At 51.8% G+C, this 24,115-nt stretch overlaps 1 protein-coding gene across 1 annotated transcript; it reads right to left on the bottom strand.

The window, feature by feature from the left end:
* Nucleotides 1-1,891: 1,891 nt before the first annotated feature.
* LOC144487661 (heme-binding protein 2-like) lies at nucleotides 1,892-14,822 on the bottom strand. Its single transcript, XM_078205744.1, has 6 exons — nucleotides 14,736-14,822; nucleotides 12,020-12,098; nucleotides 8,547-8,658; nucleotides 5,638-5,774; nucleotides 4,855-5,012; nucleotides 1,892-2,219 (listed from the first exon to the last, which is right to left on the bottom strand). Exons 1-6 carry the CDS (start codon nucleotides 14,792-14,794, stop codon nucleotides 2,126-2,128), a joined length of 639 nt encoding a protein of 212 aa, XP_078061870.1. The 5' UTR covers nucleotides 14,795-14,822; the 3' UTR covers nucleotides 1,892-2,125.
* Between the last annotated feature and the right edge of the window lie 9,293 nt (nucleotides 14,823-24,115).

The raw sequence follows: 24,115 nt of genomic DNA, 5'->3' as shown, positions 1-24,115 counted from the left end.
GTCGGTTGGTGCGTGACCTCAGACTTTTGTATCTTTTTCCCAAGTGGAAGAGAGAATGTCCGGGGTGCGTGGGGTCCTTGATTATGCTGGCTGCTTTTCCAAGGCAGTGGGAAGTGTAGACAGAGTCAATGATTGGTCGCCACACTCTGACGCTGTTCTGGGTTACACTGAGGGAGAATTTAGCATGGCCAATGCACCCTAACCAGCACGTCTTTCAGACTATGGGAGGAAACCCACGCAGACACGGGGAGAATGTGCAGACTCCACACAGACAGTGACCCAAGCCGGGAATTGAACCCGGGTCCCTGGCGATGTGAGGCAGCAGCGCTAACCACTGTGTCACCGGGAATTGAACCCGGGTCCCTGGCGATGTGAGGCAGCAGCGCTAACCACTGCCTACAACCTGCCATGGTGCTAAACGTAAGTTGGAATGGGCCTCATCTGCCTGGCTGTTGAATGGAAACTAGCCTCTTTTTCCAATGAGGGTGCTAGCAGTTATATTGTTCAGTTTTCTTGACGTTCCACTCTGCCTCTCAAACTTATAAAATTCTAACAGGATTAGACAGGGTAGATTCAGAAAGAATGTTCCCGATGGGGGCGGGGGGGGGGAGTCCAGAACTAGGGGTCATAGTTTGAGGATAAGGGGTAAACCTTTCAGAACTGAGGTGAGGAGAAATTTCTTCACCCACAGGGTGGTGAATGTGTGGAATTCACTCCCACAGAAAGTAGTTGAGGCCAAAACGTTGTGAGATTTCAGGAAGAAATTAGATTTCGCTCTTGGGGCTGAAGGGATCGAGGGATATGGGGGGAAGGGGGGGGGATCAGGATAGTGAATTGGATGATCAGCCAGGATCAGAATGAATGGTGGAGCAGGCTGGAAGGGCCGAATGGCCTCCTCCTGCTTCTAGTTTCTATGAAGAAAGCAATGGGAAACTAAAGGCTCCCCAAGCCTCCAGATAATTCAAAAAGAGGCTCAAGGCATGGACGTCTTCTTTTTGCTGACAGAGAGTGGATCCCTGCCTGTGAATGTATGCTGCTTCTAGTTTCCATCGCGAGTGATTATCTCCAATTGGTTGTTAGTATAGCGCACTCAGCATTGCTCAGTAAGGTGCTGCCCAATTGACAGAACACACGATGGGCTGAATGGCCTCTATCTGTAGAGATTCTATGACAAACTCCAACAACTTAGGCCACCAAAATCTTCTCTTTCCGGGAGGGGGAGGGGGTGGGAGAGGGGGGCGGTGGGGAATGTGGTGAAGAGGCAGTTGTACGGTCATTGGATTAGTAATCCAGAGAGCCAGAGTGATGCTCTGGGGACCCTGGTTTAAATCCCACCATGGCAGATGGTCAGGTTTGAATTCAATAAAATAAAAGTCAAATGAAAAACTATCGATTGTCATAAAATCCCATCTAGTTTACTAATGTCCCCTTTAGGAAAGGAAATGTGTCATCGTTACCTGGTTCTCAGCAAGGTGGTTGACCCTTAAATGACCTTGAGGGCAGAGAGTGATTCCTTCTCAGGTGAGGTAATGTTGGAGTTGTACAGAGTGTTGGTGAGGCCACAGCTGTGTGCAGTTCCGGTCACCTCGCTATCGGAAGGATGTGATTGCACGAGAGGGGGTGCAGAGGAGATTCACCAGGATGTTGCCTGGGACGGAACATTTGAGTTATAAGGAGAAAATGGATGGGCTTGGATTGTTTTCCCTGGAGCAGAGAAGACTGAGGGGGTACATCACTGAGGCGTGTAAGATTACGAGGGGTATGAGGGTTATGAGGATGGCACGGGTGGGTTAGCGCTGCTGCCTCACAGAGCCAGGGACCAGGGTTCAGTTCCAGCATTGGGTGACTGTCTGTGTGGAGTTTGCACGTTCTCCCCGTGCCTGGGAGAAATCAAACAACCATAACAGACAGAGTGGGCTTGCAGTGAAGAGAAGGAGTGAGAGAGAGAGAGAAAGAGAGAGAGAAAGAGAGTGAGAGAGAAGGAGAGAGGAAGAGAGAAAGAGAGAGAGGGTGAGGTTTACAAAGCACCAAGCAATCGGACGGGTAACTGTTGATTCTGCCAGAGTCTCTCCTCCGATGGTTGGCATCCCGGGCAGCATTGGCGTGACTCGAGGATATCATGCTGCTACTGCAAGTACCTGCGGCGGCCTAAACACCTGGGTACAAAACCACTGTCCAAGTACCAGATTTCATTGTGTCGACCAAGGATTGTCAGAGGCCTAAAGAGGGATATCAGCAGCCCAGACACAGAGGGGAAAAAGAGAATTATCGATCAGCGGCCAATTGGGAATCTGCTCGATAAGTGTCAACCTCCCCTCGCCCAACCCCTGCACCCCCGCCCAACCCCTGCACCCCCCGCCCAACCCCTGCACCCCCCGCCCAACCCCTGCACCCCCCGCCCAACCCCTGCACCTCCGCCCAACCCCTGCACCCCCCGCCCAACCCCTGCACCCCCGCCCAACCCCTGCACCCCCGCCCAACCCCTGCACCCCCGCCCAACCCCTGCACCCCCGCCCAACCCCTGCACCCCCGCCCAACCCCTGCACCCCCCGCCCAACCCCTGCACCTCCGCCCAACCCCTGCACCCCCCGCCCAACCCCTGCACCCCCGCCCAACCCCTGCACCCCCGCCCAACCCCTGCACCCCCGCCCAACCCCTGCACCCCCGCCCAACCCCTGCACCCCCGCCCAACCCCTGCACCCCCCGCCCAACCCCTGCACCCCCGCCCAACCCCTGCACCCCCCGCCCAACCCCTGCACCCCCGCCCAACCCCTGCACCCCCGCCCAACCCCTGCACCCCCGCCCAACCCCTGCACCCCCCGCCCAACCCCTGCACCCCCCGCCCAACCCCTGCACCCCCGCCCAACCCCTGCCCCCAGGTTAGGAGATGTGGGGAGGGCAACAGCCCTCAGACAGGGGGGAGATAACGGGAATGACCTGCCCTTACATGGGGGATGATCGCGCAATGGCACCTTCCCCCCGTTTAGGGAAGGAAATCTGCCATCCTTACCCGGTCTGGCCAACGTGCGACTCCAGAGCCACAGCAATTGGCAACTGCCCTCTGAAATGGCCGAGCAAGACACTCAGTTCAGGAGGCAATTAATGATGGCAAAGAACACTGGTCCAGTCCAATAACAGCCCTCAAAAGACTTAAGAAAATGTTCAGATACGGAACGCTGAACTGGAATTCAGATCCCTCGAAAACACGCTGAGAATTTGGGAATTTTTTTATCCCTGTCTGTGTGTGACAGACACAGCAGGTTTGGTATTGGGCATCTACAGGGCTCATCACCACGGGCTCAGTGTCACGAGGGATGGGTAACCGATGCCAGCCTTGCCACTAATAACCTCCCTCCCCCTCTCCCCCCGCCCCCCTCTCCCCACCCCTGTCCCCATCCCAGGGATGAGTTTGATTGGACTGAGGGTAAGTCGAGGTGCGGGGGTGTCGGTGACAGAAAGGATTCCGGAACTAGTCCATTGCAGACACGGGGAGAACGTGCAGACTCCGCACAGACAGTGAGCTGAGCCGGGAATGGAACCCGGGTCCCTGGCGCTGTGAGGCAGCAGTGAACCCGGGTCCCTGGCGCTGTGAGGCAGCAGTGAACCCGGGTCCCTGGCACTGTGAGGCAGCAGTGAACCCGGGTCCCTGGCGCTGTGAGGCAGCAGTGAACCCGGGTCCCTGGCGCTGTGAGGGAGCAGTGAACCCGGGTCCCTGGCGCTGTGAGGCAGCAGTGAACCCGGGTCCCTGGCGCTGTGAGGGAGCAGTGAACCCGGGTCCCTGGCGCTGTGAGGGAGCAGTGAACCCGGGTCCCTGGCGCTGTGAGGGAGCAGTGAACCCGGGTCCCTGGCGCTGTGAGGCAGCAGTGAACCCGGGTCCCTGGCGCTGTGAGGGAGCAGTGAACCCGGGCCCCTGGCGCTGTGAGGGAGCAGTGAACCCGGGTCCCTGGCGCTGTGAGGCAGCAGTGAACCCGGGTCCCTGGCGCTGTGAGGGAGCAGTGAACCCGGGTCCCTGGCGCTGTGAGGCAGCAGTGAACCCGGGTCCCTGGCGCTGTGAGGCAGCAGTGAACCCGGGTCCCTGGCGCTGTGAGGCAGCAGTGAACCCGGGTCCCTGGCACTGTGAGGCAGCAGTGAACCCGGGTCCCTGGCGCTGTGAGGCAGCAGTGAACCCGGGTCCCTGGCGCTGGGAGGGAGCAGTGAACCCGGGTCCCTGGCGCTGTGAGGGAGCAGTGAACCCGGGTCCCTGGCGCTGTGAGGGAGCAGTGAACCCGGGTCCCTGGCGCTGGGAGGGAGCAGTGACGCCGGGTCCCTGGCGCTGGGAGGCAGCAGTGAACCCGGGTCCCTGGCGCTGTGAGGGAGCAGTGACACCGGGTCCCTGGCGCTGTGAGGGAGCAGTGAACCCGGGTCCCTGGCGCTGTGAGGGAGCAGTGACACCGGGTCCCTGGCGCTGTGAGGGAGCAGTGAACCCGGGTCCCTGGCGCTGTGAGGCAGCAGTGAACCCGGGTCCCTGGCACTGTGAGACAGCAGTGAACCCGGGTCCCTGGCGCTGGGAGGGAGCAGTGACGCCGGGTCCCTGGCGCTGGGAGGGAGCAGTGAACCCGGGTCCCTGGCGCTGGGAGGGAGCAGTGACGCCGGGTCCCTGGCGCTGGGAGGGAGCAGTGACGCCGGGTCCCTGGCGCTGGGAGGCAGCAGTGAACCCGGGTCCCTGGCGCTGGGAGGCAGCAGTGAACCCGGGTCCCTGGCGCTGTGAGGCAGCAGTGAACCCGGGTCCCTGGCGCTGGGAGGGAGCAGTGAACCCGTGCTGCTCTGTACGCATCATCCAGTCTGGATTCCGTTCCCTGATTCCTGTACACTTACCCGTTGTATTCCGCAGTGAAGAAATAGTCCCTAATAAAGTTCTCTTTCTGGCGAAGAAGATCCTCAAACATTTCTTGTGGTTTCTGTCGTAGAGAGGTAATCCAGCCACCAAATGTCTTCACGTGTATCGTCAGCGGGCTAACCCTCCCTAAGATCACCTACATGAGAAAACATCAGGTTTCTATGACTTTCTTTGAGTGTCTAGGTGTCCAGGTCACCAACAACTTGCCCTGGGTCCTCCACTCCCTCGCTATAGTTAAGAAAGGCCACTACAAAGAACAAAGAAGCACAAAGAACAATACAGCACAGGAACAGGCCCTTCGGCCCTCCAAGCCCGTGCCGCTCCCTGGTCCAAACTAGACCATTCTTTTGTATCCCTCCATTCCCACTCCGTTCATATGCCTAAACGTCTCTACTTTCTCAGAAGACTAAGGAAATTTGGTATGTCCGCTACGGCTCTCACCAACTTTTACAGAAGGGGAGGATCAGAATATTGAATTCAATGATCAGCCATGATCATAATGAATGGCGGAGCAGGCTGGAAGGGCTGAATGGCCTCCTCCTGCTCCTATCTTCTATGATTCTATTTTCCACCCACCCCCAGTCCAAAGCCTGCGGATAGTCACCATTAACAACTCCAAGCTAACAATCGGAAGCGCACTGGGGCACCGGAATGTCTGAGGAACTCCAATTGCACATGGCCCGCTCTGGGCTGAGAGAGGATCGAGCGGTCTGCGTCAGCCCAGATCCCAGCACTCCAGTTCCAGGGAAGACCACACTCACCGAGATATCTCTGGGTCGTGGGGGATTGACAAAATGTCTTCTGGGAAGCACGTAATAGACAAAGTTCGGAGTGAGACGGCCATTGATGTCCAGGTAGTATCTGGTGAGTAGGGGCATAGTCCTCTCAATTTGTATGCCTGGGTGGTAGGAAACAGAGCTCCAGGTTAAACAAGTCATCATCAGTCAGGGAATCAGTGTGGGGAGGCGATGGCCTAGTGGTATTATCACTAGACTATTAATCCAGAAACTCAGCTCATGTTCTGGGGACACGGGTTCGAATCCCGCCACGGCAGATGGTGGAATTTGAATTCAATTTAAAAAATCTGGAATTAAGAATCTACTGATGACCATGAAACCATTGTCGATTGTCGGAAAAACCCATCTGGTTCCTTTAGGGAAGGAAATCTGCCGTCCTTACCCGGTCTGGCCTACATGTGACTCCAGAGCCACAGCAATGGGGTTGATTTTCAACTGCCCTCCAAGGGTAACTAGGGATGGGCTATAAATGCTGGCCAGCCAGAGACGCCCATGAACAAATCATTTTTTAAACATCGAGGGTTATGGGGATAAGGCGTGAAAGTGGGAGTTTGAAGATTATCACATCAGACCAGTCACGATCTCATTGAATGGCAGAGCAGACTCGATGGGCCGAATGGCCTAGTGATGGCGGGACTGAGGTAAGGGGAGAGATTGAGTCAGTTAGGATTGCATTGACTAGAGGTCAGAAGAATGGGGGGGTGGAGGGGGAGGCGGAATCTCATAGAAAGCTATAAAATTCTAACAGGACGAGACAGGGTAGATGCAGGGAGGATGTTCCCGATGGTGGGGGGAGTCCAGGACCAGGGGTCACAGTCTGAGGATTCAGGGTAGACCATTTAGGACAGAGGTGAGGAGACATTTCTTCACCCAGAGGGTGGTGAATGTGTGGAATTCATTACCACAGGAAGCAGTAGATACCAAAACATTGCTGGTGGAATTTTCCCGTCCTGCCCCGGGAATGGTAGCGGGTGAGACATGGGCCATGCAATGGCTGGTTGATCTCGGGAGGGATTTTCTGGCCTTGGGACGAGTGCGGCTGGAAAATCCCACCCTGAATGTTGTCAGGAGGCAGTTAGATATAGCACTTGGGGGCTAAAGAGATCAAGAGGTTAGTGGGGGGGGTGGAAAGGAGGGATTAGGCTATTGAGTTGGATGATCAACCATGATCGTAATGAATGGCGGAGCAGACTCGAAGGGCCGAGTGGCCTCCTCCCATTCCTACATCTTATGGATCTGAGTCACCCACAGATAGACAACAAAAGTATGGGAGGTTTTAAACACTCTGGCCCCTAAACAGATCATCCCTGTAAAAAGCCACTGATGTTTTTTAGCTTGATGTGTGGAGGGAGTGGCACGGTGACAAGCAAACTGAGAAAACTCAGGAGACACTCAGCAGAAAGCTCACTGTCGCTGGGTCAAAATCCTCCCTGACAGCGCTGTGGGTGTACCTACACCCCAGGGACTGCAGTGGGTTCAAGGTGGTGGCTCACCCACCACCTTCTCAAGGGGCAATTAGGGATGGGCAATAAATGCTGGGTCTCGCCAGTGGCACCCACATCCCACGATTGAATAAGAAACATCCTCCACCTTTACCCCGAGGGTGGTGGGTGCCTGGAGCTCGCTGCCGGGGGAGGGAGTGGAAGCAGATACGGTGGTGACTTTTAAGGGACATCTGGACAAATACAGGAATAGGATGGGAATAGAGGGATATGGTCCCCGGAAGGGTAGGGAGTTTTCGTTCAGTCGGGCAGCATGGTCGGTGCAGGCTTGGAGGGCCGAAGGGCCTGTTTCTGTGCTGTAATTTTCTTTGTTCTTTGTTCCCCCTCTGGGATAGAGAATTCCACGGATTCACCACCTTCTGGATGAATAAATTCCTCTTCACCTCAATCCGGCCTCTTAACCTGAGACTCATGGAATCCTAGAAGCCCAGCGCTGGAGAAGGAGGCCATTCGGCCCATCGAGTCTGCACCGACCACAATCCCATCCAGGCCCTATTCCCATAACCCCATGTATTTATCCTGCTAATCCCCCTGACACTAAGAGAATTTACCATGGCCAATCCCCCTAACGTGCACATCTTTGGACACGAAGGGACAATTTAGCACGGCCAATCCCCCCCCAGACTGTGGGAGAAAGCCGAAGCACCCAGAGGAAACCCACGCAGACACGGGGAGAATGTGCAGACTCCACACAGACGGTGACCCGAGGCCGGGAATTGAACCCGGTGTTTAAAAGTAAGGGGTCATCGATTTAAGATGGAGATGGGGAGAATCTTTTTCGCTCAGAGGGTCTCCCCCTCAAAAGGCAGTGGGTGCAGAGACTTTGAATATTTTTAAGGTAGAGCGAGAGAGATTATTGGTTAACGAGTGGGGTGAAAGGTTATTGGGGTGAAAGGTTATCGGGGGTTGGCAGGATCGAGGTTGCAATCAGAACAGCCCATGAGCTTTTCGCAGTAACTTCAGTCCAGTGTTGACGTAAGCCTACAGGTGACTAATAAATTAACTTTAAACTTATTCAATGGGGGAGCAGGCCTGAGGGGCCGAGTGGCCTACCCTGTCCCTAATCTGTGTGTTTGTAAGTTCGGTGGGGGGGGAGGGCAGAATTTTAACCCATGCCTCCAGATCATTAGACTAAGCCTTAGGTTTAGTACTGTGGTGATAGCACCAGCACGCCACCACCTGGAGCAGCGATGGGCTAGGTTAAAGCATTGGAGCATTGTGGCTTTGTTTGGGTTGGTTGACATTGACTTATTTTTGCCTTGGTGTCATTAGCTCCCCCTCCCCCCCCACCTCTGTTCCGGATGTGAATTGAGTCAGAGGTGGTTCCCAGTCTCTGGTTCACTGGAACTCGTGTGTTCAGGCGTGGCCTACCTGGGACATTTTTCTTATTGAAATAATCCTTCAGACGATCCACAGCCCGATACTTTTCCTCGCTCGGCTGAACACGAGATCCGACCCACACACTGGGCTCGTAGGCACGTGTCTGTTGGCATAAGCAGACTCTGAAAACGCGAGCTCACCTGACCAGACCGCACGCCGCGAGTCTAGACATCAGAGGCACACCCCTTCCCCATTCCCTCTGCAGAGTTTTCAACCCTCTCCTCACGTCAGTTGGAGACTTGGGCGGAGAGATGGCAGATGGAGTTTAATCCAGACAAATGTGAGGTAATGCATTTTGGAAGGTCTATTACAGATAGGAAATATACAGTAAATGGCAGAACTCTTAAGAGTATTGATAGGCAGAGGGATCTGGGCGTACAGGTACACAGGTCACTGAAAGTGGCAATGCAGGTGGAGAAGGTAGTCAAGAAGGCATACGGCATGCTTGCCTTCATCGGCCGGGGTATTGAGTTTAAAAATTGGCAAGTCATGTTGCAGCTTTATGGAACCTTAGTTAGGCCGCTCTTGGAATATAGTGTTCAATTCTGGTCGCCACACTACCAGAAGGATGTGGAGGCTTTGGAGAGGGTACAGAAAAGATTTACCAGGATGTTGCCTGGTATGGAGGACATTAGCTATGAGGAGAAGTTGGAGAAACTTGGTTTGTTCTCACTGGAGCGACAGAGGTTGAGGGGCGACCTGATAGAAGTCTACAAGATTATGAGGGGCATGGACAGAGTGGATAGTCAGAAGCTTTTTCCCAGGGTGGAAGAGTCAGTTACTAGGGGGCACAGGTTTAAGGTGCGAGGGGCAAGGTTTAAAAGAGATGTACGAGGCAGATTTTTTACACAGAGGGTGGTGGGTGCCTGGAACTTGTTGCCGGGAGAGGTAGTGGAAGCGGATACGATAGTGACTTTTAAGGGGCATCTTGACAAGTACATGAATAGGATGGGAATAGAGGGATCTGGTCCCCGGAAGGGTAGGGGGTTTTAGTTCAGTCGGGCAGCATGGTCGGTGCAGGCTTGGAGGGCCGAAGGGCCTGTTCCTGTGCTGGAATTGTCTTTGTTCTTTGTCAGCGCCTGGATGAATTTGCTTTGCGGTTCTAGAAAGAACCACCCCACGTCTCCATCCTCTTCCTCGACCGACAGCAGGCCCCAAGTGGACATCACGTTTAGCAAGACACGCGACTGACCCAGAGTCTCTGCCACTTTTACCTCCTGCCACTGGCACGTGTTGCAAGGTCTCACCAGCTGTTTGGCCACATTATAAACTTGCCATCCCCCACCGCCAAGTCCTGGAGTGGGTCTTGAAGCTGGATGCTGGATGTGGCCAGTTGTGGCCTAACCAGCACCTCACCCAATTCCAGCAGAACTTCCCTCGCCAGGGAGATTCAGAAAGAATGTTCCTGATGGTGGGAGTGTCCAGAACTCGGGGTCATAGTTTGAGGGTAAGGGGTAAACCTTTTAGAACTGAGGTGAGGAGAAACTTCTTCACCCACAGGGTGGTGGAATTCACTCCCACAGAAAGTAGTTGAGGCCAAAACGTTGTGTGATTTCAAGAAGAAATTAGATTTCGCTCTTGGGGCTAAAGGGATCGAGGGATATGGGGGGAAGGGGAGGGATCAGGATATTGAATTTGATGATCAGCCATGATCAAAATGAATGGTGGAGCAGGCTGGAAGGGCCGAATGGCCTCCTCCTGCTTCTGGTTTCTTATGTTTCAATGTTTCCCTGCTCTTGTATTCAATGCCTTAGCTAATAATAGCAAATATCCCTCTGGCTTCTTAACCACCTTATTCTGCCAACCCTGCCATCTTAGATTTGATTTGATTTATGATTGATGTGAGTTGCTGGCGTTGGACTGGGGTGGGCACAGTGAGAAGTCTCACAACACCAGGTTCAAGTCCAACAGGTTTATTTGGAATCACGAGCTTTCGGAGCGCTGCTCCTTCACCAGATGAATGGACTCCACTCCACTCCACTCACCTGATGAAGGGGCAGCTCTCCGAAAGCTCGTGATTCCAAATAAACCTGTTGGACTTGAACCTGGTGTTGTGTGATCTATTATCACGCGTATTGGGATACAGTGAAAAGTATTACTTCTTGCGCGGAATACAGACAAAGCATACCATTCATAGAGTACATAGGGGAGAAGGAAAGGACTCTCACCAACTTTTACAGATGCACCATAGAAAGTATTCTTTCTGATTGTATCACAGCTTGGTCTGGGCTCCTGCTCTGCCCAAGGCCGTAAGGAACGATAAAGGGTTGTGAATGTAGCCCAGTCCATCACACAAACCAGCCTCCCATCCATTGATTCTGTCTACACTTCCTGCTGCCTCGGCAAAGCAGCCAGCATAATTAAGGACCTGGACATTCTCTCTTCCACCTTCTTCCGTCGGGAAAAAGTCTGAGGTCACGTACCAACCGACTCACGAACAGCTTCTTCCCTGCTGCTGTCAGACTTTTGAATGGACCTACCTCGCATTAAGTTGATCTTTCTCTACACCCTAGCTATGACTGTAACACTACATTCTGCACTCTCTCCTTTCCTTCTCGATGAACGGTATGCTTTGTATAGCGTGCAAGAAACAATACTTTTCACTGTATCTCAATACATGTGACAATAATAAATTAAATCAAAGCAAGTCAGAGATCAGTGCAAGCAGTGTGGGCACCACATGTGAGGAAGGATAGAGACCTTAGGGAGGATGCAGAAAAGATTCACCAGGGTGGTCCCGGGGATGAGAGACTTTGGTTAGATGGATAGATGGGAGAAGCTCAGGCTGTGCTCCTTACTGAGGAGCTTACTGAAGATTGAGAGGAGGTTTGATCGAGGTTCAAAATCATGAGGGAGCCAGGATCGAGCAGATTGGGGGAATCTGTACAGGAGGGCACAGGTCAAAGGTGACTGGTGAAATAACCAGAGCAAAATGCGAGTGCTTGGAATTATGGAGTGCAGTGCCTGAGGGTGTGTGTTTATTTATTAGTGTCACAAGTGGGCTTATATTAACACTGCAATGAAGTTACTGTGAAAATCCCCTTGTCGCCACACTCCGGCGCCTGTCCGGGTTGCACTGAGGGAGAATTTAGCACGGCCAATGCACCCTAACCAGCACGTCTTTCAGAGTGTGGGAGGAAACCGGAGCACCCGGAGGAAACCCGCGCAGACACGGGGAGGACAGTGAATGGGGATTGAAGCTATGCGGGGGAAGGAGGGATCAGGATTTTGAATTTGATGATCAGCCATGATCATATTGAATGGCGGGGCAGGCTGGAAGGGCTGAATGGCCTCCTCCTGCTCCTGTTATCTATGTTTTTACGTAGGTTGGCAGAGTGGGACTAGCTGAGTTGCTCTCACTCAGAGAGGGAAAGCCCATTTCCTTTGTTCAGATTACACTGATGGCCACTGATGTCTCATTCTGATTAGAAGGGTTCGCATTGGAGCGATGGTCTGAGGTTTACCTCATATTCTGAATCCTTGCAGACTCTGACGAAGGAGTAACACTCTTTCACCTCGGAACAGAAGTACGGCTTCAGGTCCCTGCAAAATCCAACTAAAGGGTTTAATCCTGACATTGCAATGAACCACAAGCCAATGAAAACAATTCATTATCGCGGGATAGGAATCCTGAGGGAGTCTCTGGAAGCTCTATCAATTCATTCAAATATAAATCGGATAGATTTCAGAAACTGAGATATCGGATAAAACATAATAGCTCCCCATGCCGACACTATAGTTAAGAAAGCCCCACCAACGCCTCTACTTTCTCAGGAGGCTAAGGAAATTTGACATGTCAGCTACGACTCTCACCAACCTTTACAGATGCAGCATAGAAAGCATTCTTTCTGGTTGTATCACAGCTTGGTCTGGGCTCCTGCTCTGCCCAAGACCGCAAGAAACTACAAAAGGTTGTGAATGTAGCCCAATCCATCACGCAAACCAGCCTCCCATCCATTGACTTCCTGCTGCCTCGGCAAAGCAGCCGGCATAATTAAGGACCCCACGCACCCCGGACATTCTCTCTTCCACCTTCTTCCGTCGGGAAAAAGATACAAAAGTCTGAGATCACGAACCAACCGACTCAAGAACAGCTTCTTCCCTGCTGCTGTCAGACTTTTGAGTGAATCTACCTTATATTAAGCTGATCTTTCTCTACACCCTAGCTATGACTGTAACACCACATTCTGCACCCTCTCCTTTCCTTCTCCCCTATGTACTTCTATGAACGGTATGCTTTGTCTGTGTAAGGTGCAAAAAACAATACTTTTCACTGTATCCCAATACATGTTGTGGAGATGCCGGCGTTGGACTGGGGTAAACACAGTAAGAAGTTTAACAACACCAGGTTAAAGTCCAATAGGTTTATTTGGTAGCAAATGCCACTAGCTTTCGGAACAGGCTGTCCCTTCGTCAGGTGGAGGTGGAGAAATGCTCACAAACAGGGCATACAGAGACACAAACTCAATTTACAGAATAATGATTGGAATGCAGTCTTTACAGATAATCAAGTCTTAAAGGAACAGACAATGTGAATGGAGGGAGCATTAAGCACAGGTTAAAGAGATGTGTATTGTCTCCAGACAGGACAGTTAGTGAGATTCTGCAAGTCCAGACAAGCTGTGGGGGTTACAGATAGTGTGACATGAACCCAAGATCCCGGTTTAGGCCGTCCTCATGTGTGCGGAACTTGGCTATCAGTCTCTGCTCAGCGACTCTGCGCTGTCGTGTGTCGCGAAGGCCGCCTTGGAGAACGCTTACCCGAAGATCAGAGGCCGAATGCCCGTGACTGCTGTAGTGCTCCCCAACAGGAAGAGAACACTCCTGCCTGGTGATTGTCGAGCGATGTTCATTCATCCGTTGTCGACATGCGACAGCGCAGAGTCGCTGAGCAGAGACTGATAGCCAAGTTCCGCACACATGAGGACGGCCTCAACCGGGATCTTGGGTTCATGTCACACTATCTGTAACCCCCACGACTTGCCTGGGCTTGCAAAATCTCACTAACTGTCCTGTCTGGAGACAATACACATCTCTTTAACCTGTGCTTAATGCTCCCTCCACTCACATTGTTTGTACCTTTAAGACTTGATTATCTGTAAAGACTGCATTCCAACCATTATTCTGTAAATTGAGTTTGTGTCTCTGTATGCCCTGTTTGTGAGCATTTCTCCACCTCCACCTGACAAAGGGACAGCCTGTTCCGAAAGCTAGTGGCATTTGCTACCAAATAAACCTATTGGACTTTAACCTGGTGTTGTTAAACTTCTTACTCCCAATACATGTGACAGAAACAAATCAAATCAGTTCACATGGGAAGTGTTAACATGTGGAGCAGGAGTACGGTATTTCAGAACCACAAAAGGTCATCGGGAAGGTATTGTGTGCAGTTTTGGTGTCCTTATCTGAGGAAGGATGTCATTGCTATAGAGGGAGCACAGCGAAGGTTTACCAGGCTGATTCCTGGGATGGCAGGTCTGTCATATGGGGAGAGACTAAGTCGGTGAGGATTATATTCACTGGAGTTTAGAAGAGTGAGAGGGGATCTCATAGAAACTTATAAAATTCTAACAGGATTAGACAGGGTAGATTCAGAAAGAATGTTCCCAATGGTGGGGGAGTCCAGAACTAGGGGTCATTGTTTGAGGATAAGGGGTAAACCTTTTAGAACTGAGGTGAGGAGAAACTTCTTCACCCAGAGGGTGGTGAATGTGTGGAATTCACTCCCACAGAAAGTAGTTGAGGCCAAAACGTTGTGTGATTTCAAGAAGAAATTATGATGTGGAGATGCCGGCGTTGGACTGGGGTGAACACAGCAAGAAGTCTCACAACACCAGGTTACAGTCCAACAGGTTTATTTGGAATCACGAGCTTTCGGAGCGCTGCCCCTTCATCAGGTGAGTGGAGGTAGGTTCACAAACACGGCACATATAGACAGAGACACAAAGAAGAAATTAGATATAGATCTTGGGGCTGAAGGGATCGAGGGATATGGGGGGAAGGGGGGGATCAGGATATTGAATTGGATGATCAGCCATGATCAGAATGAATGGCGGAGCAGGCTGGAAGGGCCGAATGGCCTCCTCCTGCTTCACGTTTCTATGGAACTAGTTCCTCTCTGAATGACTCGCATAAAACTGAGCTGTGTTTTTAACATTGACATTGAGAATGTTTCATTACCGTTGAGCCAAAACACCTTGAGACAGCAGGTGTAGCGTCATCAGGAGTACCGGAAGCATTTTATCAGCGGGCTTGTGTCCGAGTGGGTGTGCTAGATAACAGAAAATAATCCAATGGGTTAGCATCCGGTTACCGGTTAATTCTCCCCTCTGCCCCTGCTTCTGACCCTGTCACCCCTGGAGAGCAGCTTGTGTGAACTGCCAGGTTCTGATGTACACAGGGACTGTCAGCAAGCTGGTGACCAGCTATTCGACTGTGGCAGCATCTGTGCGGAGACTGTCACCTGAACAGGGTCATCTGTTTCTTCAGTAAGGTTGGTGAGGGAGAGAGGGTGGGAGGGAGGGGGGGGGGGGGGGGAAAGAGAGGATGGGTGCAGAGATACCTGGAGCACAAACTTTAGCCCGACCTTTCAAACTCTGGCCTGTTGGGAAAGGGGCAGCGGGCTCCCGAGTGTGGCACGGTGGCACAGTGGTTAGCACGGCTGCCTCACAGCGCCAGGGATCCGGGTTCGATTCCCGGCTTGGGTCACTGTCTGTGCGGAGTTTGCACGTTCTCCCCGGAGCACCCGGAGGAAACTGGGTGTTCCCGTTTCCTCCCACAGTCCGAAGGATGTGCTGGTTAGGTGGATTGGCTGTGCTAAATTCTCCCTCGCCACCTAACCTTCACATCTTTGGGCACTAAGGGACAATTCAGCATAGCTAATACACCTAACCTACACATCTTTGGGCACTAAGGGACAATTCAGCATAGCTAATACACCTAACCTACACATCTTTGGAGTGTGGGAGGAAACCGGAGCACCCGGAGGAAACCCACGCAGACACGGGGAGAATGTGCAGACTCCACACAGACAGTGACCTGAGGCTGGAATTGAACCCATGCCGTGCTGCCTGACATCCCAGAAATTCCAGGAACTTTCCCTCTCCATTCCTGGGCATTCAGTGTTTGAGGAGATTTGTGTTACTCTGCCCTGCTGTCAAATCACATTGCCAACGCCGCACGGCCTGTGAAGATTCTGCCACCTGGGCACCAGCCTCCCCAAACCCCCAACAATGTCCAGCCCATCAAACGCTCGCCTCTCCACCCTCGCTCAAGCCCGTTTGGAAGATCGAGGCTTCCGAGTGGCACACGGTTAAAAACGTGTCTCACCCCCACCACCTGTCCACGCAACAGCAGGCAAAACTCACCTGTGTCCGGGCGGGCGGGGGGTGGAGGGGGGAGGTTTACAACCGGAGCCCTCACTGCGTCAGGCTCAACTCAGAGGCTGTCAACTCCACTCACCCCTCAGCCACTCCAACCCTTACCCCGTAATCTGCTGCCGGCAGAACTGAGAGCTCCCTCAGACAATTCAGCTCCACGGCACAGGAACAGCACTGGCACAGCACTGGCACAGCACAGACACAGCACAGACACAGCACTGGCACAGACACAGCACTGGCACAGACACAGCACAGACACAGCACTGGCACAGACACAGCACTGGCACAGACACAGGCACAGCACAGACACAGCACAGACACAGCACTGGCACAGCACTGGCACAGCACTGGCACAGACACAGCACTGGCACAGACACAGCACAGACACAGCACTGGCACAGACACAGCACTGGCACAGACACAGGCACAGCACAGACACAGCACAGACACAGCACTGGCACAGCACTGGCACAGACACAGCACAGACACAGCACTGGCACAGACACAGCACAGACACAGCACTGGCACAGCACTGGCACAGCACTGGCACAGACACAGCACTGGCACAGACACAGCACAGACACAGCACAGACACAGCACAGACACAGCACTGGCACAGCACTGGCACAGACACAGCACTGGCACAGCACTGGCACAGACACAGCACTGGCACAGACACAGCACAGACACAGCACAGACACAGCACTGGCACAAACACAGACACAGGCACAGCACTGGCACAGACACAGGCACAGACACAGCACAGACACAGCACTGGCACAGACACAGCACTGGCACAGACACAGCACTGGCACAGCACTGGCACAGCACTGGCACAGCACAGACACAGCACTGGCACAGCACAGACACAGCACTGGCACAGACACAGCACTGGCACAGACACAGCACTGGCACAGACACAGCACTGGCACAGACACAGCACTGGCACAGCACTGGCACAAACACAGCACTGGCACAGCACTGGCACAGCACAGACACAGCACTGGCACAAACACAGCACTGGCACAAACACAGCACTGGCACAAACACAGCACTGGCACAGCACTGGCACAGCACAGACACAGCACTGGCCCAAACACAGCACTGGCACAGCACAGACACAGCACTGGCCCAAACACAGCACTGGCACAGACACAGCACTGATTCAGCACAGACACAGACACAGCACTGATTCAGCACAGACACAGACACAGCACTGATTCAGCACAGACACAGACACAGCACAGATTCAGCACAGACACAGCACAGATTCAGCACAGACACAGCACAGATTCAGCACAGACACAGCACAGATTCAGCACAGACACAGCACTGACCTTCCCCGTCTCTGGGATATCTCCTACCCAATGTTCCCAGCTGTCTGTTTATATCAACTCCCAACACCGCGCCTTACTCCAGGTAAGAAGTTAGGAAATGGTCACAGACGCACCAGGGCGTGGCCCAGAGCTCCAGCAATGTCTAATTACTTTGCTAATTGATGCCCACAAGAACACTGTCAGCATTTGGCTCTCTCCCTTGTCTCTGAACAGAGATAGTTGCTCAATATTATCACAGCGCGAGCCAGTCTCTCTCTCTCTCTTCATAGAACATAGAGAAAATACAGCACAAACAGGCCCTTCGGCCCACAAGTTCCACCGGTCATGTCCCTACCTACCTAGGCTTATATATAGGCTTACCTATAACCCTCAATCCTATTAAGTCCCATGTACTCATCCAAAAGTCTCTTAAAAGACCCTATCGAGTTTGCCTCCACCACCACTGACGGCAGCCGATTCCACTCACCCACCACCCTCTGAGTGAAAAACTTATCCCTGACATCTCCCCTGTACCTACCCCCCAGCACCTTAAACCTGTGTCCTCTCGTAGCAGCCATTTCAGCCCTGTGAATCCGAGAATCCACCCGATCTATGCCTCTCAACATCTTGTACACCTCTATCAGGTCACCTCTCAACCTTCGTCTCTCCAAGGAGAAAAGACCGAGCTCCCTCAGCCTATCCTCATAAGGCATGCCACTCAATCCAGGCAACATCCTTGTAAATCTCCTCTGCACCCTTTCAATCTTTTCCACATCCTTCCTGTAATGAGGCGACCAGAACTGAGCACAGTACTCCAAGTGGGGTCTGACGAGGGTCTTACAAAGCTGCATCATTATCCCCGGACTCCTAAACTCAATCCCTCGATTGATAAAGGCCAGCACACCATACGCCTTCTTAACCACCTCCTCCACCTGCGGGGCCGATTTAAGAGTCCTATGGACCCGGACTCCAAGGTCCTTCTGATCCTCTACACTGCGAAGAGTCTTACCCTTGATATTATACTCCTTCATCCCATTTGACCTGCCAAAATGGACCACTACACATTTATCCGGGTTGAAGACCATCTGCCACTTCTCCGCCCAGTCTTGCATCCTATCTATGTCACGCTGCAACTTCTGACATCCCTCCAACCTATCCACAACACCACCAACCTTCATGTCGTCGGCAAACTTACCAACCCATCCCTCCACTTCCTCATCCAGGTCATTTATGAAAATGACAAACAGCAAGGGTCCCAGAACAGATCCCTGGGGCACTCCACTGGTGACCGACCTCCGTTCAGAAAAAGACCCATCTACAACCACTCTCTGCCTTCTGCAGGCAAGCCAGTTCTGGATCCACAGGGCAACAGCCCCTTGGATCCCATGCCCTCTCACTTTGTCGAGAAGTCTTGCATGGGGGACCTTATCGAACGCCTTGTTGAAGTCCATGTAAACCACATCTACCTCTTTCCCTTCGTCAATGTGTTTCGTCACATTTTCGAAAAACTCCACCAGGCTCGTAAGGCACGATCTGCCTTTGACAAAGCCATGCTGACTACTTTTGAGCATACCAAACTTCTCTAAATGTTCATAAATCCTGTCCCTCAGGATCTTCTCCATCAACTTACCAACCACTGAGGTTAGACTCACCGGTCGGTAATTTCCTGGGCTATCCCTATTCCCTTTCTTGAATATAGGAACCACATCCGCAATCCTCCAATCCTCCGGAACCTCTCCCGTCTCCATCGACGATGCAAAGATCATCGCCAGAGGCTCTGCAATCTTTTCCCTCGTCTCCCACAGTAACCTGGGGTACATCCCATCCGGACCCGGCGACTTATCTATCTTGATGCTATTTAAAATTTCCAACACATCCTCTTTCTTAATGTCCACATACTCAATCTTTTCAGTCCGCCTCAATCCTGTAGTACAACCACCCAGGTCTTTTTCCACCGTGAATACCGAGGTGAAATATTCGTTAAACACCTCTGCTATTTCTCCGGTTCTGTACAGACTTTCTCACCTTCACCTTTTATACGCCCTATTCCTTCACATCTCATCCTTTTACTCTTCACATATTTATAGAACGCCTTAGGGTTCTCCTTAATCTTACCTGCCAAGGTCTTCTCGTGACCCCTTCTGGCTCTCCTAATTTCTTTCTTAAGTCCCTTCCTACAAGCCGTATACTCATCTAGATCCCCATCATCGCCTAGCTCTCTGAACCTTTTGTACGCTTTCCTTTTCTTTTTGACTAGGTTCAGCGCAGCTTTCGTGCACCACGGTTCCCGTAACCTACCAACACCTCCCTGTCTCATCGGAACGTTGTCATGCAGAACTCCAGGGGGTTACAGATAGTGTGACATGAACCCAAGATCCCGGTTGAGGCTGTCCACATGTGTGTGGAACTTGGCTATCAGTCTCTGCTCAGCGATTCTGCGCTGTCGTGTGTCGACAACGGATGAATGAACACCGTTCAACAATCACCAGGCAGGAGTGTTCTCTTCCTGTTGGGGAACACTTCAGCGGTCACGGGCATTCGGCCTCTGATCTTCAGGTAAGCGTTCTCCAAGGCGGCCTTCACGACACATGACAGCGCAGAGTCGCTGAGCAGAGACTGATAGCCAAGTTCCGCACACATGAGGACGGCCTCAACCGGGATCTTGGGTTCATGTCGCACGATCTGGAACCCCCATGACTTGCCTGGGCTTGCAAAATCTCACTAACTGTTCTGTCTGGAGACAATACACATCTCTTTAACCTGTGCTTAACCCTCTCTCCACTCACATTGTCTGTACCTTTAAGACTTGAAAACCTGTAACGACTGACATTCCAACCATTACCTTGTAAATTGAGTTTGTGTCTTTGTTTCCTGTCTGTGAAGACGAGTCCCCACTCACCTGATGAAGGAGCAGCGCTCCGAAAGCTTGTGCTGCCAAATAAACCTGTTGGACTTTAACCTGGAGTTGTGAGACTTCTTACTCTGTTCACTCCAGTCCAACGCCGGCATCTCCACATCTCTCTGGTCAAACAGACTTGTTTATCAGACATAGGGGAGCCTTAACCTTTATTTGGGAGGGAGCTTTGTGACCTATGTGCCTCCTGCACCTACAGGCATTGCCGTTGGGTACCCAGAGAACAGAATGGCAGCGCCTGATTGGACTTTATCGATCAGGGTGATCAAGTCCTGATTCGATTGATTGGCAATGGCCAAAAAAGCCGCAAAACCGACGGGGGATAAAGGGTGCTGCACAACAGAAGAATCTCTCTCTCTCTCTCACACGAACGAGCTACAACAACGGTGACCGTCGCCAGCAACGACCAGCACGAGGAGAGCCACCACACCCGAGAAGGAAGGAAGACCAGAGCCAGAGTATCAGACCAGATCGAGGGACCAGACCACGCAGCGGACTACGGAGAAGGCCAATATCTGCCCAGGTAGTTGCCAGTCACGCAAGAGTTAAGTCAAGATCTAGTGTTGGACTTGAACTTTAGTATTCTGTAAGATAACTTTGTATTGATTGGGTGGGTGATTAATATTACTGTACCAACAAGAAGTGGACTGGCAGTTCCTTGTTGCGCCAGGCGCAACTGGCCCAGCTTTCCCCTAACCTCCTTGGGAACCTCACACAAAAGACACTTTGACCCATCAATGCGCCAATCCCATTTTCCTGCATGTGTTCCCTATCCTTCAATGTTTTGATATTTCAAGTGCTCATCCAAATAATTTTTTAAAGGTTTCCTACCTCCACTACCTTCCCAAGCAGAGCATTCCAGATTCCCACCAGCCTCTGAGTGGAAAGAATGTCTTCTCAAATCCCCTCTGAATCTCCTGCTTCGAAAGGAGCAGAAACTTACATTTATATGGAAGGGGTAATTTGACAAGGAGGTATTCAACAAATGGTAGGAGAATAGGAAGTTCTATGGAACAAAGGGACCTTGGCGTGTTTGTCCACAGATCTCTGAAGGTGGAAAGGCAGGTTAATAGGATGGTGAGAAAGGCAGATGGCACACTCGTCTTTACCAATCGGGGTATAGATTACTAAAGCAGAGAGGTCATGATGGAGTTGTCTCGAACTTTGGTGAGGCCACAGCTGGAGCACTGTGTGCAATCCTTAAAGTTTAAAGTTTATTTATTAGTGTCACAAGTAGGCTTACACTAACACTGCAATGAAGTTACTGTGAAAATCCCCTAGTCGCCACACTCCAGTGCCTGTCCAGGTACATTGAGGGAGAATTTAGCACGGCCAATGCACCCAACCAGCTGGACTGTGGGAGGAAACGGGAGCACCCGGAGGAAACCCACGCAGACACGGGGAGAACGTGCAGACTCCACACAGACAGTGACCTAAGTCGGGAAACGAACCTGGATCCCTGGCGCTGTGAGGCAGCAGCGCTAACCACTGTGCCACCCTGGTTGCCACATTATAGGAAAGATGTGATCGCACTGGAGGGGGTGCAGAGGAGATTCACCAGGACGCTGCCTGGGGTGGAGCGTTTCAGTTATGAAGGGAGGTTGGATAGGCTTGGGTTGTTTTCTCTGGAGCAGAGAAGACTGAGGGGGCGACCTGATCGAGGTGTTCAAGATTATGAGGGGCACGGACAGGGTGGATACCGAGCAGCTGTTCCCCTTAGTTGAAGGGTCAGTCACAAGGGGACATAGGTTCAAGGTGAGGGGCAGGAGGTTTAGGGGGAATTTGAGGAAAACCTTTCTTACCCAGAGGGTGGTGAGGGTCTGGAATGCGCTGCCTGGGAGGGTGGTGGGGGCGGGATGTCTCACATCCTTTAAACAGTCCCTGGATGGGCACTTGGCACGTCATCACATTCAGGGCTGTGGGCCAAGTGCTGGCAAGTGGGATTGGGTGGGCAGGTCAGGTGTTTCTAATGTGTCGGTGCAGACTCGATGGGCTGAATGGCCTCTTCAGCACTGTAGGATTTTGTGATTCAACGATACATCACAAAATATCGTCAGATAGCGAGGATTGAGAGATTAGATCAGGGAACCAGAAACTTGTTTAAGGGAGTGTCTTAAAGGAAAAGGAGAGAGAGAGGTGGAGAGGTTTAGGGAAGAAATTCCCTAAATTCCCAGGGGGTTGGCCTTGTTTCTCATCATGTCTGATTTAACAGCCCCTGCTTCATAACACTAAACTTTGATAAAGCACATTCCCGCGATAGAATTAATCTTTGGTTACAAATCCCTGATTGCCAGCTACCCACCGCTGTCATACGCTGGAATTCTACCGTCCTGTCCTCCACGGGAATCGGAGCGGGCGAGGGGCGGACAATGGGAAGGTCCGGTGACCTCGGGTGGGATTTTAGGTTTCGGGACGAGCGTTGTTGTAAAATCCCGCTCTGATGTAAAGCCTTGTTTCTTAAAACGTAGAAAAGGTGTCCTTGTTCTTCAAGGGTTAACTAATTCCCGTGAGTGTTTGAGTGTGATGATAGGGATGATATTTATTCGGCGTTGCAATGTGTTGATCCCGAGTGTCATGTATACCTCAAAACGTGACCTTCACAGACAATGAGTCACATGACATGTGTCATGTCTGCAGAAGATAACGTGGGCGATTCAATGTCAGCGAGTTGTGACACTGGGGAGGGGGATTGAGAGGATCTGTGACGCTTTATTTTTGTTGGTTGGGGAGAATCATTCCCTGTTGCTCTTCGCCACAGGCTCTGGGATAATTATACAGGAGCAGCTCAGACATAATTAATTCCACTCTGATAATCCTTGTAAACTGAGACGCTCCTAATGTTGCCGATGGAATGTTTGTGGTGACAGTTCCGAGGGGGAGTGGACTACCTTCTCCCAACTCCTCCCTGCCCTGACCGAACGCAGACAAGGTTATCACAGCAGACATGGGAACTCCCCTTCCCAATATTTATCCAGAAACCTCTGACAGATTCCTCCTCCTCCTCCAGTGTTTCTGCTCCAACAGATAGAACATAGAACATTACAGCGCAGTACAGGCCCTTCGGCCCTCGATGTTGCGCCGACCTGTGAAACCAATCTAAAGCCTCTCTAACCTACACTATTCCAATATCATCCATATGTTTATCCAATAACCATTTAAATGCTCTTAATGTTGACGAGTCCACCACTGCTGCAGGCAGGGCATTCCACGCCCTTACTACTCTCTGAGTGAAGAACCTACCTCTAACATCTGTCCTATATTTCTCACCCCTCAATTTAAAGCTATGTCCCCTCGTGCTAGCCAACACCATCCGAGGAAAAAGGCTCTCACTATCCACCCTATCTAATCCTCTGATCATCTTGTATGCCTCTATTAAGTCACCTCTTAACCTTCTTCTCTCTAACGAAAACAACCTCAAGCCCCTCAGCCTTTCCTCATACGATTTTCCCACCATACCAGGCAACATCCTGGTAAATCTGCTCTGCACCCTTTCCAACGCTTCCACATCTTTCCTATAATACGGCGACCAGAACTGTACGCAATACTCCAAATGCGGCCGCACCAGAGTTTTGTACAGTTGCAGCATGACCTCCTGGCTCCGAAACTCAATCCCTCTACCAATAAAAGCTAACACACCGTACGCCTTCTTAACAACCCTATCAACCTGGGTGCCAACTTTCAGGGATCTATGCACATGGACACCCAGATTGGATGAGCTAACAATCCTTCTGCACCATTTTTCCATTAGGTCTAAATGTCTGCATTAGCAAGAGATCGCCAAACACCTCCCCTCCTCCCTATAGTGCTATTCCTAACTTCTGCCGCTCAATCTACCCACTGTTAAACCCTCCTCATCAAAGCCTTTCCCAAAGATGTGCAGGTTAGGGTCGATTGGCCATGCTAAATTACCCCTTATCTAAGGAGCAATTTAGCATGGCCAATCCCCCTAAC

Source organism: Mustelus asterias, unplaced genomic scaffold, assembly GCF_964213995.1.
Source record: "Mustelus asterias unplaced genomic scaffold, sMusAst1.hap1.1 HAP1_SCAFFOLD_957, whole genome shotgun sequence".
In the NCBI taxonomy this organism is placed as follows: Eukaryota; Metazoa; Chordata; class Chondrichthyes; order Carcharhiniformes; family Triakidae; genus Mustelus; species Mustelus asterias.
The sequence above is the reverse complement of the archived record's forward strand: the minus strand, read 5'-3'. Positions and strand labels throughout refer to the sequence as shown.